We start from the raw sequence: 15,427 nt of genomic DNA on the forward strand, positions 1-15,427 counted from the left end.
GGTGGGGAAACGGTGGGCGAGTGCACTATTGATTCCAGCCCTTGGGCGGTGTATTGGCCTGTTCGTTTTTCTCTTTCTTCTTCAATCACTGTGATAATTTTGTGTTCCTCTCTAAATTTGTTGATTTTCTCTAGATTTTCAAATTTATTGGCAGAGAACTGATCATAACATTTCCAGTTTTGTCCTGTTTCTTACCTCTAATTGGGGTGTGTGTGTGTGCGTGTGTGTGTGTGTGTGTATAGACTTCTCCTTCTATCCTCCTTACTATTAACCCTTCCTTTATTTTTTAATTTATTTAATTATTTTTCAAGTACAGTTTTCTGTCTATTACTCCCATCCCATCCTACCCCCCGTGCTCCCCTCCTCCCTCCCATTTCCACCCTTCTCAGTTGTTGTCCATGTATCCTTTATATATGTTCCTTTAAATCCCTCCCCTATTTCCCCTGGAATTCCCTCCCCTCTTCCTTATGGTCACTGTCAGCCTGTTCTCTATTTCAGTGTNGGAGTGTGTGTGTGTGTGTGTGTGTGTGAGTATATAGACTTCTCCTTCTATCCTCCTTACTATTAACCATTCCTTTATTTTTTAATTTATTTAATTATTTTTCAAGTACAGTTTTCTGTCTATTACTCCCATCCCATCCTACCCCCCGTGCTCCCCTCCTCCCTCCCATTTCCACCCTTCTCAGTTGTTGTCCATGTATCCTTTATATATGTTCCTTTAAATCCCTCCCCTATTTCCCCTGGAATTCCCTCCCCTCTTCCTTATGGTCACTGTCAGCCTGTTCTCTATTTCAGTGTCTTTGGTTATATTTTGCTTGCTTGTTTGTTTTGTTGTTTAGCTTCCTGTTAAAGGTGAGATCATATGGTATTTGTCCTTCAACACCTGGCTTATTTCACTCAGCATAATGCTTTCCAGTTCCATCCATGTTGTTGCAAAAGGTAGGAGCTCCTTCTTTCTTTCTGCAGCATAAAATTCCATTGTGTATATGTACCATAGTTTTTTGATCCATTCATTTACTGACGGGCACCTAGGTTGCTCTTCCTTTAATCCTTTCCATCTTTTAATCTCTCTGTTCTACCCTCTGGGTAACTTCCTCGGATCTAACTAACTGACCAATTCTCTCTGCAGCATCCAGTCTGCTTTTCAACCTATACATGAATTTTTTTTATTTCAAGAACTACATTTATGATTTCTATAACCTCTTTCTCAAGTCTTCCAATCTGCATTTTCTCTTTTTATACACTTTAATGCCTTTTATTCCTCACTTCATTTCTTCAAACACATAAAACATGCTTATATTAAAGTTGCTTTCATGGCATTCTGCTATTTAATTCTCCTATAAGTTATATCTTCTGACTCTCCAGTGGCTTACTTCCTCACAGGGCATGCACTTTGACTAGAAGCTTGTTTTGAGTGGAAATCATTTCTTTTAGAAACCATGGGCATCATGGGTTGTGCAATCAAGTTTACCAAATGATCTCACATTTGCTTTACCAGAGGGGAGGGCTGGACTTCAAGTAGCCTGTTGACTTTGCATCTCCGAAATACACAGATAGTGGGTGTTTAGAACCCACACCTGTGCTTTGGTGGTGGGTTTTCAAGGTTCTGAATCCTCATAGCAACTCTTATTTAGCTCCGTGGCCACAGGCAGATAGCAGTCTTCCATGCTCAGTCCTGGGAGAGTGCACAGATTTTTTTTAGAATTTGTTTTACAGGTGAGATGGCATTTTGTGACTCTAGACTTTAGGCTGATGGCTCAGTTTCAGCTTCCCACTCAGATGAGGCCTGTGGCTCAGACCTCTGACCCAGACATTGACTCCCCTGCTGAACAGACCTAAGACCTTTATCTGGTTCCAATTTTCCTAAGTCCCCCCTGACAACCCCCCGACCCGCCCCCCCTGCTGCCGGCTGCAGTTCTCCTTTACATCTTTAATTGTGAGATTCCTCTCAGTGTTTCCTGGGGAGCTGACAGGTGCCCTTTTTGATTTGCAGATGAGCTATGACTTCTTCATGTAGTTCTTTGCATTGTTATATTTCATCCAGAATGCCTGTGTATTTAGAGTTGTCGTGACTTCCATATCTGCTGAGGTTACCGTATCGGCCAGACATACCTATACTACCTCTCTAACAGGAAAAACACAAAGAGTTTTACACTATGTTTTAAGAAACATTTTATTTTAACTAACCTTTTTTCCCATGCTTCTCAGTGCCGAATCTGAAGAACCGCATAATTACGAGACAACAATTTCATATCTGAGACACTCTGACAATTCCATCAACCTGTGCACCTCAGAAGAAATGGCTGATTGTAAGTCACTAAGCCAATTAATAATGTAACCTCATACGGAATGAAAATGTATCAAAAATGGTATTTTCCCTCAGCTCCCTGTAAGTTTAAACACTCACACCCATGCTGCTTTACCATCTAAGTTCTTCTTTCGCTCTCTGTCTAGTCTCCCAAAACTATAAACGCGTCTCACGGGCATCAGTGCTGCCTCGAGGCTCCCAATGCTGCCTTCTCTCTGCCGACTTCTAGTCTCTCCGCCAGCCCACTGAGATGCTTCACCTCTGGTCACTATGTGGGAGGGAAAATGGCGGTTCATTTTCCTTCCTTGTCCTCCTATAGGAACCCCATCTCTTTTCCTATGGTGTCCTTTTTGAGCTCCCCGCTAAATCTGTGTGTGCAGAGGGAGATAACAGACTGTGTGAATTAGGGTCCTGTGTTGAACCTGAATGGGAGCACAGGATTCATTGAGTGGATCTGATCACTAGTTCAGGGCTAAGTCTTCCTGCCCCTGATGTCTCCAAAAAAGCTCAGACCTTTCTGCAAAAAAAGAGACCCTGTCAGGTAAGAAGATGAAGAAGCAGAGACTCACAGCGTTTCTACAAGTCTGTCTGTGTTCTGCCTATAGGATCAGCTGATTCTCTACAAAAGGTACAGATGTTGGTGCCAGAATAAACACTACTGTTTACTGAGCTTACACTGTGGGCCACGGTTCGGCGTTAGGTCCTCTGAGTATACCCCTGCTGACAGAGCGATTTTCACCCACTTTTAGAGTCGGGAAACTCAAGGTCAGAAATCGAGCTACACACAGTCACATAAGAGGTATGTGGTAGAGACATAATGTGACATGGGCTCGGCCTGCCTCTGAGAGCCACACTGTTTCTGCCACTTCGTGCTGCTTTTCCTTCACGAGGTTTAGCCTCCCTCAGGAGGGTTAGAAAGAGATCTTCTGGTCCAGCCTCCTTATGGTATAGGTAAGGAGCCCAAAACTCTGGGAGAGGAAGTCATTTGCATACAGAATACATACTCAGGGGAATACATTCTTACAAACTTTGTGGCGTAAGGGTCAGGACCCATTGAACTTTCCCCCAGGAAATAAGGGCTTGAAGAACCACTGGAAAAAACTCACTTTGTCCTATGTGGGCAACAGCTAGATTTTCCCACGTGGCTTGTAAAATGCCAGCCATGAGAAGAGCCATGAGAAGAGCCATGAGAAGAGCCATGAGAAGAGCCACTCTGCCCCCACGGCCCCTAAAGGCAATGCTGGCCCATACCTGGCTTGTCCGGGACCCTGCATGATGGCATGGCTTCTCAAATTCTCGCATTCCCACAAATTACCTGGGGATTGTGTGGAAAGGTAGATTCTGACTCAGTAGCTCTGGGGCAGGCCTGCGAGCCTCCATTTCTAACAAGTGCCCTGGGGATGCTAATGCTGCTGGTCCACAAACTGCCCTTTGAATGAATAGAAGGGCTATGGGCCCCATTCCAGCTGCATACCAGCTGCATGCCTTCCCACAAGGCTTAGGGCTCGCAGGGCCAAGGAGGTGCTCCAGTTAAGGCCTGCAAGAATCACCCACTCCCAAGTGGCTCCTGAGATCCTCCCCAGGTCTGTTGCCCTAGTCCTTCGCCCTCAGATCAGGTGGGTTACAGGGGGAGCTCATCATGGCTGGAGGGATGGGGTTTGCACATAGACAAGGAAGGCGCCTCGTGGTATAGGGTAAAGCTGAGGATTGGAAGCAGGAAGCTGGTCTCGAGACCTACGTTGGTTCTCTCCAGGCCACAGACGGTCAAGTTGGGCGGGCCAGGAGCATCATTCAAGAAACCCAAACAAAGAACCACTATCCCAAAACTCTTCTCAGCCTTACTGAGAGGTTCTTCGTGTACTTCCTTCATGGATGGTGCTGCTAAGGAGGCAAGTGTCTCTAACTGAAAGGAGAGAGGGCCCAGAAAATAAGCCAGCAATACCACTCACTAAGAAGCATAGGGTGACTGATACCCAAGATTGATACCCAAGGTGGGAAACGGTAAGGGTAGAGGGGGTGGTCCCCTGCCAGAGAGGGCGCCCTTGTGGGACATAGTTATAGACCTGCCAGGCTTGAAGATGTTGAGGAACTAAAGTCTGGGATCAAAATGATGCTGTTATACGTCCCCACTCCTTTCCCAGCCTCTCTCTAAAGTGACAAGCTACAGTGACCCTACAGAAAAAAGAAAGGAAGGAAGTGGGCTATCTTAGTCCCTCTCGTACCTATTCACTGACTCTTCTGTCCTCTTTGTACCACTCGCTGGTTGCATAACACCTGAATCTCAGTTTCTTCACATATAAATTGGGCATAATACGTCCTTTGCGGAGTTGTCCCGAGAGTTTGATAAAATAAGACATTTAAACTCAAGTGGAATTCTGCTTTGGTCAGAATTCTGGTCAAGCAGATACGTTATACTTTTCCCTCATCCTGCTGCTAAGTGCAACAAAAACGCTGGATATGTATAAAACAAGTCTAAGAAAACTACAAGACTCTGAAAAGGCAGAAAGAAGAAGGCAGAGCAGCCAGGACCTCAGGACCCACAGAAGGGTAGGTGGTGAGTTCCCAGGTGTTTCTTCTTGCCTCACGTGTCCCAGTCTTGGAGCTGAAGGAGCCGGCAACCTGGAAGAAACAAAATAGCTCCAACCTGGCAGAAACAAAATAGCTCCAACCAAAGCCTCCTCTTTCTAGCCCAAAGGGAAGCCTAAAAAGACACAAAGCCTCTAGAAAAATGATCACTCTTCTCCAGCCAAACATCACAGAAAGCACTGCATCCCCCACAGAAGTGCTGAGTGGGGGCCGAGATACCACTCTACTCAGGCGGCAACGATGCACACCTACCCCTCTTGCAGAAATGGTTTCAGAGGAGACCACGTGGGGAGCGTGAACTCCAACGCCCCACTCATCGGTGACAAGGTGCCCCTTCCCCTCCCTGTTGGGATGATATCAGCTGAGACCTAGAAAAGAGTAAGGACTTTCACCACCACAGAGGAGGGTGTGAAGGAAAACACATGGGGAGCAATAACAAGACACTCCGACCCCTCTCAGCCGGGGTGTTAGCAGCAGAAGCAAATGGGGAGCCGGAGCTTCCACCCCTGCCCAGCAGGGGTGCGGCACCCTTTTCTCACCTGGGTATCAAGGAGGCCAAGAAGTGGGGAAGCTAGGTTTCTGTCTCCATCTGGCAGGAGAAAGGCAGTCCCCCCAACTCATGCTGCCAGGAAAAGCCAGCTTAAACAGAACGTTTAAATAATATCCAGAGTCTCGTAACCTAATACTCAGAATGTCCAGGTTTCAGTAGAAAGTCACTCATCATTCCAGGGAAGTCTCGATGTGAATGTAAAGACGTGATCACGGGGTGCCTACACTGCAATGATTGACGTGCTAGAACTTCCTAAGACTTTCAGGCAGCTGTTATAACAATGTTTCACTGAGCGCTTATGAACATAATTGAAACAAATTTTAAAGTCTTACTGAAGAAATAGAATGTACATGAAAAGAAATTATAAGGACCCATAGACAAGGACAATGCAGGGGGGATTGAATTGGAGAGGGGCGGACAGGGGAGAGTAATGGGGTGAAATGGGCAACTATAATTGAACAATAAAAAAGAAAGAAAATCCAAATGAAAATTTTAGAACGGAAGAATATAACAAGAAACATAAAAAGCTCCATGGATAGGCTCAACTTCACAATAAAGGGAACAGATGAATCAATGAACTTGAATGGAACAGCAGAAATGACCCAGCCTAAACAGTAAGAAGAACATAGACTGAAAAATAAAATGAACAGAGCTTCAAGCTGTCTGTGGGACGATGCAAGTCTTAAACTGATGTCCTGGGAAGAAAGGAGAGAGGGGATCCCAATGAAAAACCACCTGCAGAAATGGTTACTGAAACTGCCCAAACGCGGGACCCAGAAATCAGTAACCAAAGATAACGGGAAACTCTCCGAACACTTAGAAACAAAACAACACGTCTCTAAACAGTCCACGGCTTAAAGAGTAATCTCAGGGGAAATCAAAACACATACCTGAACTGAATAAAGATGAAAACACTACATATCCAAATTGGGAGGACACAGCTCGTGCAAGGCTGAGAGGGAAGTTTGGAGACCAGCTGCTCCCAGAAAAGAGGAGAAGCCTCAGATTGAAGGTCCTACCTTAAGAACAGAGAATAAGAAGAGCAAAATAAATCCAAAGCATGTAAAAGAAAAGAAATAATAAGATAAGAACCGAAATAAATGATTTTGAAAAAAGTAAAACAATAGAGAAAAATCAGTGAAACCAAAAGCTTGTTCTTTGAAAAGATCAAAAAAAAATTATCAGACCTCCAGCAAGACTGACAAAGAAGCAAAGGAAGAAGACCCAAATTAACACCCTCCAGGATGAAACAGGTGTGATTACAGACCCTGTGGACATCAAAAGGGTAAGGGGGTATTACGACACATATAAATTTGACAACTTAGAAAAATGCAACAATTCCTTAGAAAATGCACATTACCACAACTCCTTATAAATCAATTGTTGTTTTTGTAACATGAGTAATAATCATCTCACGTCCTGGTGTAAATGGGGTAAAGAAACTTTTCCAAGGTCACACAGGGAGTCAGTACATGGAGAAAGAGCTGAGGGCCTGCAAGACATGACCGTGCCCAGCAGGTAGAGGAGTGCTGAAGCCCCTCTCACGACATTTCCTCCCTGCGGGGGCAAAGCTGTTCAGCAGGGAGAGTTACCTGACTCTGCGTGAAAAGTGAGCCTGGTCTGAGTCCTCTCGTTGTAATTCCTAGTCCCTTCCTCACCATCGGGGGTCCTCTGTACTTTATTTTCCTAACTTGAGGGTAAGTTTGGATAGCAAAACATCATTGAATAACCTCCATTTTTTGGAAAATAAAATCATGAATGTACTGTTAACTTTGTGTATTGTCCTTGCTTTCCAGCCTTGTCAAGTGCATTGTCTCTCAGCCTTGGTTGCTCCACTTTTGAGACAGAATAGCAACAACTCCCCATCCAGTAACAAAGAGAAGCAAAGACATCACGATTTGTTAATTTTTTAAATGAACTGGAGGAAGGAAGAAAGAGATTATCACTTTCTTTAATTGGAAAAATATCTGTACTTTGAGGTTATCTGCATCATAAGCAGTATTTTTAAATGTATTAATAGCTAAACAACGTTTTTAAAAAATATTTTATGTGTTTATTTCATTAGCAAGAGGGAAGGGAGTGAGGAAAAGAGGGAGAGAAACATCGATGTGCAAGACGGACATTGATTGGCTGCCTCTCGCACACGTCCTGACCGGGACCTGGCCCATAACCCAGGCCTGTGCCCTGACCAGGAATCGAACTGGCAACCCCTTAGTCCACAGGCCAGTGCTCAACCCACTAAGTAGACCAGCCAGGGCATAAACAGTTTTTAGAACAAGTAATATCAGAACACTTTAATTCAAAACATATGAAAGTAATAATGTACAATTACCCAAGTTGACATACATATTATTAATCATCCACACAGAATTTTAGGTCTGTTTGTCAACAGCCACATACAGGTAGTCCCTGAAGAAAACCCAGGGTGTCCTTTAGTAATTGATGGTATGTTTAGAATAATAACGGCTTAGGAATGCAACATGTTGGTCAGTTTTCTAAGCGAAAGCTTCAGGACTCCAGCAAAAGGAGAGGAAAGAGAAATGCAGGCAGGGAGTCCTACTTATTATGCACACATCCTATGAACAGTAGGAGAAAACTTTTATTGATAATTTTTAACCAAGGAAATATTAAATTAGCAATTTTATCAAAAACACATCACTCTCTATACAATGGTGATCTGCTAGGTATGTTCCATTTCTTACATCACCTGCTTTAATCTCCTTATCATCTCTGTTAAGGCACCTACCAACTGACCCCATTTCACAGATGAGCCAGCTGAGGTTGAAAGAAAGGAAGTAATCTGTCTACAATCCCACAGGAAGTGTCAGGACTGGGATTTGAACCCAAATTCTTGCCATGGCTTGTGTTTGTTAGATTGGCTTCACATCACTTAATAAGATCCACAGAACTGTTGAAATAATCAACAGGCATTCCAGCCCAAGTTGGTGGTCGCTCTCCTCTCGCCAAGCTGTACTGAGAAACCAAACACTTGTGGAAGAAAACACTTTGGGGCCTGCAGTGGGGTTCGTTTAGTTGAGGCAGGATTCGGACTCTTTCTGGCTCGCTTTCCTTTCCTTTCCCCTCCGAGTTTGCTTTCTGAGGTGCCCCCAGTAAATTTCAGTTCTTTCTCTTAATCACGGAGAAGGAATGTATTTACCAAAACAGGAAACTCAAAATTGTTTCGAAAGTTTTCACTGACAGTACGTTCCATCAGGGAAATCCCCACGGAAATTAAATCTGTGATCAGTGACCTGAGAACCTCCCAAACCACCGAGACAAAGCCCCACACACACCGTTGCCTTGAAGGTTAAGAAAACTAAACTCTGCCGTCCTTCACGGTTGATTTGATACTGGGTACTGGTGAGAAACTGGTATTATAAGATACCGCCTTGAAATGATTGTTTTTCGTGTTTATTTTAGCAACTTACGAAGTTGGAATTGAAGAACTCCAAAAGGTATTGTTCCTCTCTCCTTAACAAATTTCTAACTAAAACAAGGGTGCAGAGTTGATTCTAACGTAGTGTCTTATGAGGGAGAAAAGGTCATTGTTTTCAGTTTCCCTCTGATTTCTGAGGTTTTTCCAGACTCTGGCTGACGAGACTCTGAAGCCCGAGCCCTGCAGTGTCAGGGTCAGCAGGTGTGAGATGCAATGGTGGGAAGAGGTGATCCTCGTGCTCTCCCCACCCCTTGTCTGCGGCAGCCAGCGCCAGCGGGCCCTCGCTGTCTCTGCAGAGAGCAGGGTTCTTCTGGCCCAAGGAAAATTTGTATGCCCCGTGCTTTCACAGAGTGACCATACCCTTGAAGGCCCATTTTCTGGGCTCCTGGTGGGCAGGGTGCTGGGTGACCCCTTGGAGGCAATGCCGCAAATTGATGAGGGCCCAACCAGAATCACTGGCCTCAATCCCAGCTGCTGGCTTCTGTCATCTTGCACCTCCATTTCCTTACCAATAAACTAGAGATAACAGAAATATTCACATCTGGGGTCATTGTGAGAAGAAATGTAAGGTAAATTCAGGTAAACAGTTTCATAGGAAGTGCCTGGCGTCTGCTCCATGCATTTTGCATGGAGCTCCAGCCGAGCTTCCACTGTATCTTCTGTAAAACGGTGTCTTCTCCTTCAGGGCAGGAAGCACGTGCCTTGTGGTTAATTGTATCGGTAGCAGTAGATGCTCAGCACAGAAGGAGACCAACACTAGTTTCACTGAGTTGCTGAGAAAACTAAGACAGAGGAGGTAGGCCCCTAGAACTGCACCTGGCACACAGGAGGCACCTACCTAATGCTGAGACTGGGTCAGTTAAGGTTCTGCTCTTTTCTCACTGAGTACCTTTAGTTTAGATCTTTTCACTTCCTGCTCCAGTTTTCATATGCTTACTGGAAAGGATTGCTCATGGTAGCCAGAAAACTATAAATGGTCATTATTCCTGTTATTGAACACAGAAGCGTTCTATTAAAATGTTCACCTACCTGGCAAGATCAGCAAGTCATAAACTTTTCTGTAAAGTGAACTCTCCAGAGGACCAAATTTTATCCCATGCAAAATTTTAAAAGCTTGTACGTATTTTTAAATTTTAATTACCTGTTTAGCCTTCAGTTGTGTATTATGTTCATCTCCGTATGTGGACTCTCCGTGGCTGGAAACCATTGCCGCCCTTTCTTAGTGACTGAAACACCAGGGGCTGAATGGCCACAGTCCCTGCTCTTCTTTGTGAGACACTATTGGGCCCTGGAGGTGCTCAGCGCTGGTCGCCTTCCCTGCAAACCACCTCCAGACTGTTTGCTGTAATTGTTTCCTGACAATCGTCACTCCTTTCCACTCTCCGTATCTTTGAGTCTAACACCGAGTCTCTCATGTGGTCAGGCACGTGTGTACCTGGTCCCTGCTGTGTGCCAGGCATGTGGGCACACATGGTAGCACTGCTTCCACATTACAGATGACACCTCGAGGCCCAGGGGGTTCAGTAACTGTTCGTAGTGCAGCAGAGACCCAGACGGGGGCTGTCTGACTTGGTCCACCAGTGCTGCCGTCCGGGCTGCTCTGATTACACAGAAAATAAAACCCAGTGGCTCCTGAGTGGAGAGGCCTGTGGGGCTCCTCGACCAGCAGAGCAGCAGACCTGTGGGACCTGAGTGGCAGCATTATGGGTGCTGAGGTGTTCTCTGTGTCCTTCAGGGTTCTTCCCTAATACTGAATGGCATCAGCTCTGTGATGACTAAATACCTGAAGGGCCATGTTGTCATCACTGCGACGTAATCTTAATGGAGCCAAACCTAAACCACGAGAGCGGATTTTTGATCAGGGAGTGCAGGATCAGAGAGGGAGGATCCCCTGCATGACCTGCACACTCGCCAGTTTGGCCGCTGAAATACAGGGGTGGGCAAACGTAGGTTCCCAGGTGCCCTGTGACATTCTTTTGAGTTAATAAGGCCATTGCAATAATCATAACCTGCCTATCTTTTCCCATATGAACAGCGATAAACCTACACTTGTCCACCCCTGAATTGCTCAACTATCACAAATTCATACTACCTCATAGGATTTTAACAGTTCTCTATTCTACAGATGCATTCCTAGAAAGGTGGGCAGAAGACAGTTTGTCTTTCTAAGTGAAATCATTCATTCCCTCTGGCATACACCATCACCTCAGAAATGCTTGTTTTCTTTTCGGATCGACCAGCAGCCCCCCGGCAACAGTCGGTGGTTTTTTCTGCTGTCAGTATCTACATTTGCTTGTACTGAGATCACACCCACCCCTCCTGTTCGTCTAGTCTCTAATGATCTGTCACCAGAGACCCGATTGATTAGGGTAGACTTATGAAAATGACCGTTTTCCTTTTTACTTTCAGCCTTGGAAGAGTTTTCTCCGCCAAGAACTTAGGTGAGTTTTTATCTCCACAAAGGAAAAGAATTAACCCGGCCCCTGCCTCTCTGATGACTGCCCTGGTGTTCCTGGACGCGCCCACTCTGATTCCAGCGCCCGACCTGGGTCAGCACCCCGTGCCGTGCAGGGTGCCTGGTACAGAGAAGGCGTCCCCACTGCACACCCTGAGTCCCCAGCGTGTGTGAGCCACTGGGACTGTAGCAGTGACGGAGGTCTAGCCACCACCCTCAGGGACTCCTGGGTTAGAGGATGTGTCACACAATCTGACAGGCATGTGACCATCCTGGGAATCCCCAAGAACTTAAAATTTCCAAAATGCACCATGCTGTTTCAAGTCTCTTTGCCTTTGCTCATTTAATAAACTCAACCCAGCTTAGTGACCTGGCAAACTCCTACTGACCATCAAATGCCTCCGTCTATAAGAAGCTCTCCTTGATTTCCCCTCCTTTAGGGAGTGGTAACCAGTTCCTTCTCTGTGGTACCACTGTGAGGTGCGCATGTGTTTGCACTAATGTCACAGTGCATTTGTGTGTTAACACGCCAGTTCATTCTCACTCCTCTCCCCACTCTCTTGTCTGTGAGCTCCAGTAGGCAGGGCCCGTGTTTCCTTGTTCTTGGTATTCCTGGCACCTCTCATGCCTCCTGGCCCAGAGCAGGGTATTGGCACGTAGCAGGGGTCACACCTGCCTCTTCAGAGTCACTTTGCTTCTGGAGTTATTTTTAATGCATTAAAATAAACACACAAGCGGTGAGCTCTGGAGGAGCAAGTATCAAAATTTCCTGGCTGAGATCAGAAACGCAGGGGCTGGATTATGGGTAGCTGCTTCAGCTCCCTTTGTCCCTCTCCTGGAGCTCCTGCCTGGGTCCCATGATTAACCCGTTAGCACCTCGCACAGTGTGGACATGTGATGGGCACAGGTCAAACAAGTAATTACTCAGTTCAGCATGTACTGAGCTCATACTTTGTTCAGACACTGTGAGCTTCTGAAGTAAAAAAAGGAATGGAATATATTTTCCAGCCTTGGTTCAAGATGGGAGGAGTGCAGGCCGGAGTGCTTGGTGTGTGTGGGGGGGTCATTTGGAGGGCATCGTGGCCACGTAAGTGGGAAATTACAATATAATACAGTCATTGCTGTGGAAGTTGTAAAGACAGAGGAGGGGCTCCCGGCACTCTTCCTCCACGAGTGGGAGCTGAGCTGAATCTTGAAAGACAGGTAGGAGTTGGTCAGGTGAACATGGTGGCGTGCAGGTTCCAGGCACTGGAAAAGTATGAGGCAATAAGTGTTAACCAGTGAGGCTGGTGCAGGACCCCACGAATGGCTTGAGAATGCAGAGCATAATGTGCCGCAGGAAGGAAGCTGGGGGAGTGTGTGGGGCTGAAGGCAGGAGGGGCCGGCGCTCCCTAACGTCTCCTTTAGACCAGCCCTTTCCAACCAAAATCTACACAAGCCATGTGTCATTTAAATTTATTCTGCTAGCCATATTTTAAAAGATAAAAAACAGTTGAAATTAATTTTCATAATGTGTTTTGTTAATATTTATTCAGTCTAACCAGCACATTATTTCAACATGTAATCTTTATTAAAATTGTTACTGAGGTATTTATATTCTTTTTTTGCATAGCAGGTCTTCAAAATCCCGATGTATTCTCATTTTACCTTCATAGCTCAGTTGGGACCAGACACGTTTCACGTGCTCAGTAGCCATGTGTGGACGGTGGCCACAGTATTGGACAGCACGAATTTAGACTGTGTCCCGTAGGTCAGGGAGAATTACAAAAGAATTTCCAAGCAGAGATAATGTGCCCCCTCTCCCACAATATTATTCCTGTAAGTCACAATGTTAAATTTCACTTGAGAGTTAGTTATGGAGACCCAGCTGTGTAGAAACTACGGGACAGGGTCTGGGGATGGGAAGATGCATCACAGAGCACATGTGCCTCAACGAGGCAGCTAAGGGCGTTAGGGGAAATAGCAAGTGCAGTGGAAGAGACAAAACTCGGGTGAACTTTTTCCATTCATTTCACTTAGGATCGAGCTATTATTTACATATTCTAAACTTAATTTTTCCTGGTATTTCTTCTCATTTCAGCCCTGAACGTGAAGATGATAATAAAAAAATTAAGGAAAAAGAGCCAGATGAATTGAAACCTCAAAAAAGAGAAAGGGACCTACATTCAGGGCGTCTTTTTGAGGTAACCGCATTCTAGGGCTCCAGACCAAACGGTTCCACTCAGCTGAGTGACAGGAGTGGTCATGGGGTGACTTTAGAGGGTGAGACATGTAGTTCTCCAGAGAGACAAAGTCAGGAGGTACGGTGGGTTTTGAAGGCATTTTATCAAGGATGTGAATATGACAATACACACTGAGCTCTAGCCTTGCACTGTCCAGGCCTTAGCAGCAGGGCTGGGACTAGTGTGAGGTCAGCGAGGCACCCAGTGGACAAAATACAAAGAGACACCCTGGGGCCAACCCTGCACTTGCACAACCCTAGAGGGAGGGTTCTGTGCTAGTAAACCCTGCTTAGAAAAGGACAGCCCCTAAACTCGGTCATCTCGTCTGTAAAATCAGAATAAATAATCTTACCCAACTACCATCCCCACGACTATCCTCAATCATCATCATAAAATGAAATAACAGGCACAAAAATGCTTTTTAGGCCATAAGCTACCATAAAAATGAAATGTATTATTATTGTCAATTAATTAGCTAGTTGGCTGATTAATATTTATTAATAGTAAATACTGTATATTTGTGTGCATTAATATCCAATTGACACTATTCCCTCCAAAGTGGTGTGATTGGAGGCTTAACCAATAGATTCCACCAGGACTATTATATGAGTATCTAGAATGCTTAAAACATTCTAGATACTCATATAATAGCTGCCTATATAGATACCTTATAACATCCAATTGTTCCGGTTTCATTGGCAGAGACAAGAAATCAGGCAGCGTGGTGGTGGTGGGAGCCCGCGCTGGTGTGTTGGCCCAGAGGCCAGGCTGGACCAGGTTAGGTGTTTACAGAGTATCACAGAGCAGCAAAATTCAGAGGAGTCCATAGTCATTAACTATGAAAGACAGGGACCAGAGCCAGGAAAGCAGCATCTTGTGTCAAGGCCAGAGGGCAGAGGGGCAGGGCCATAAATGGGTGATGAGGCCAGAGATCAGAAAGAGGTTCATCAGAAAGGCAGGAGAGGAGCCTGATTTAGGAATATCAATCATGCAAGAGCAAGAGCAGGCTGCATTCTTTCTCAGTGTGGGCCGCGTGACGAGAGCCAGGTATGGGGTTGGGCTACCACCGAAGGGACATATTCCTACTTTCATAGAGTGGATTTGAGTTTTGGATATTGTGAGAAGTTACTGGGAATGCGTTACACCGATGCGATGAGTGGTCTAGCTGGGCAGTGCTCTTTGAGGTCAAATACAAGCTATAAGTTGGTGGATACACAACTGAAGGAAGGCGGCCGCCATACCTGTGTGAAACGTTGACTTCATTTCTTCCTTGTCACCTTTCCCATTTAAAAGACTCCTTCCTGGCTGTGTGACTAAAAAGAATTCCCCTCCTCTTATTCTCCTCTTAGTTTGCTCAGATCCCACTAAGAATGCAGGAAACTCCATGCCTTATATCTATTGATTACTTTAGCTTTCTCCAAGTGCTTTCAGATGTATCATCATGTCCACTTGTAGTCAGAAGGACTCTATTCCCCTCTCCTGTGCCATCTGATAAGTCAAAAACAGTCTAGTGGCCAGAATTCTCCCATTCTCCTCTGTCTCCAGTGTCTCTTCCTGTTGATCTATCCAGATCTTTCTGAAATAAAAATCCACACAGGATCTTTCTCCCTCCTGGCTGCCTGCAGGAATGAGGTGAAGCCCATACTCGGCGTCTTGCATGTAAGGCCCTTCACGACTCAGCCCTGGTCTCGTCTCCTGTCTGTCCTCCCCTGCCCTTCCCACTGGCCCTTCAGACCCTCCCTGGTCTGCGGCCTCCATACCGCCCTCACGAGGACACTACACTTCTTCCGATACCCGGGTCTCCACGCATGCTGCTTAATCCGCCAGGTGTTCCTTTACCCCGCAACCAGTGTCTTACTTCCATTTTCAA

At 45.5% G+C, this 15,427-nt stretch overlaps 1 protein-coding gene across 1 annotated transcript in view; it reads left to right on the top strand.

Annotated features, from left to right (window-relative positions):
- FYB2 (FYN binding protein 2) overlaps positions 1 to 15,427 on the top strand; it is a 106,436-nt gene that overhangs the window by 61,110 nt on the left and 29,899 nt on the right. Inside the window, exons 5-8 of the mRNA XM_037043170.1 lie at positions 2,209 to 2,309; positions 8,865 to 8,899; positions 11,290 to 11,321; positions 13,416 to 13,518. Coding sequence (XP_036899065.1) covers positions 2,209 to 2,309; positions 8,865 to 8,899; positions 11,290 to 11,321; positions 13,416 to 13,518 — 271 coding nt within the window. The remainder of the gene's footprint in view (positions 1 to 2,208; positions 2,310 to 8,864; positions 8,900 to 11,289; positions 11,322 to 13,415; positions 13,519 to 15,427) is intronic.

Source organism: Sturnira hondurensis, unplaced genomic scaffold (genome assembly GCF_014824575.4).
Source record: "Sturnira hondurensis isolate 20B ecotype Veracruz unplaced genomic scaffold, ASM1482457v3 Scaffold0004068, whole genome shotgun sequence".
Lineage (NCBI taxonomy): Eukaryota > Metazoa > Chordata > Mammalia > Chiroptera > Phyllostomidae > Sturnira > Sturnira hondurensis.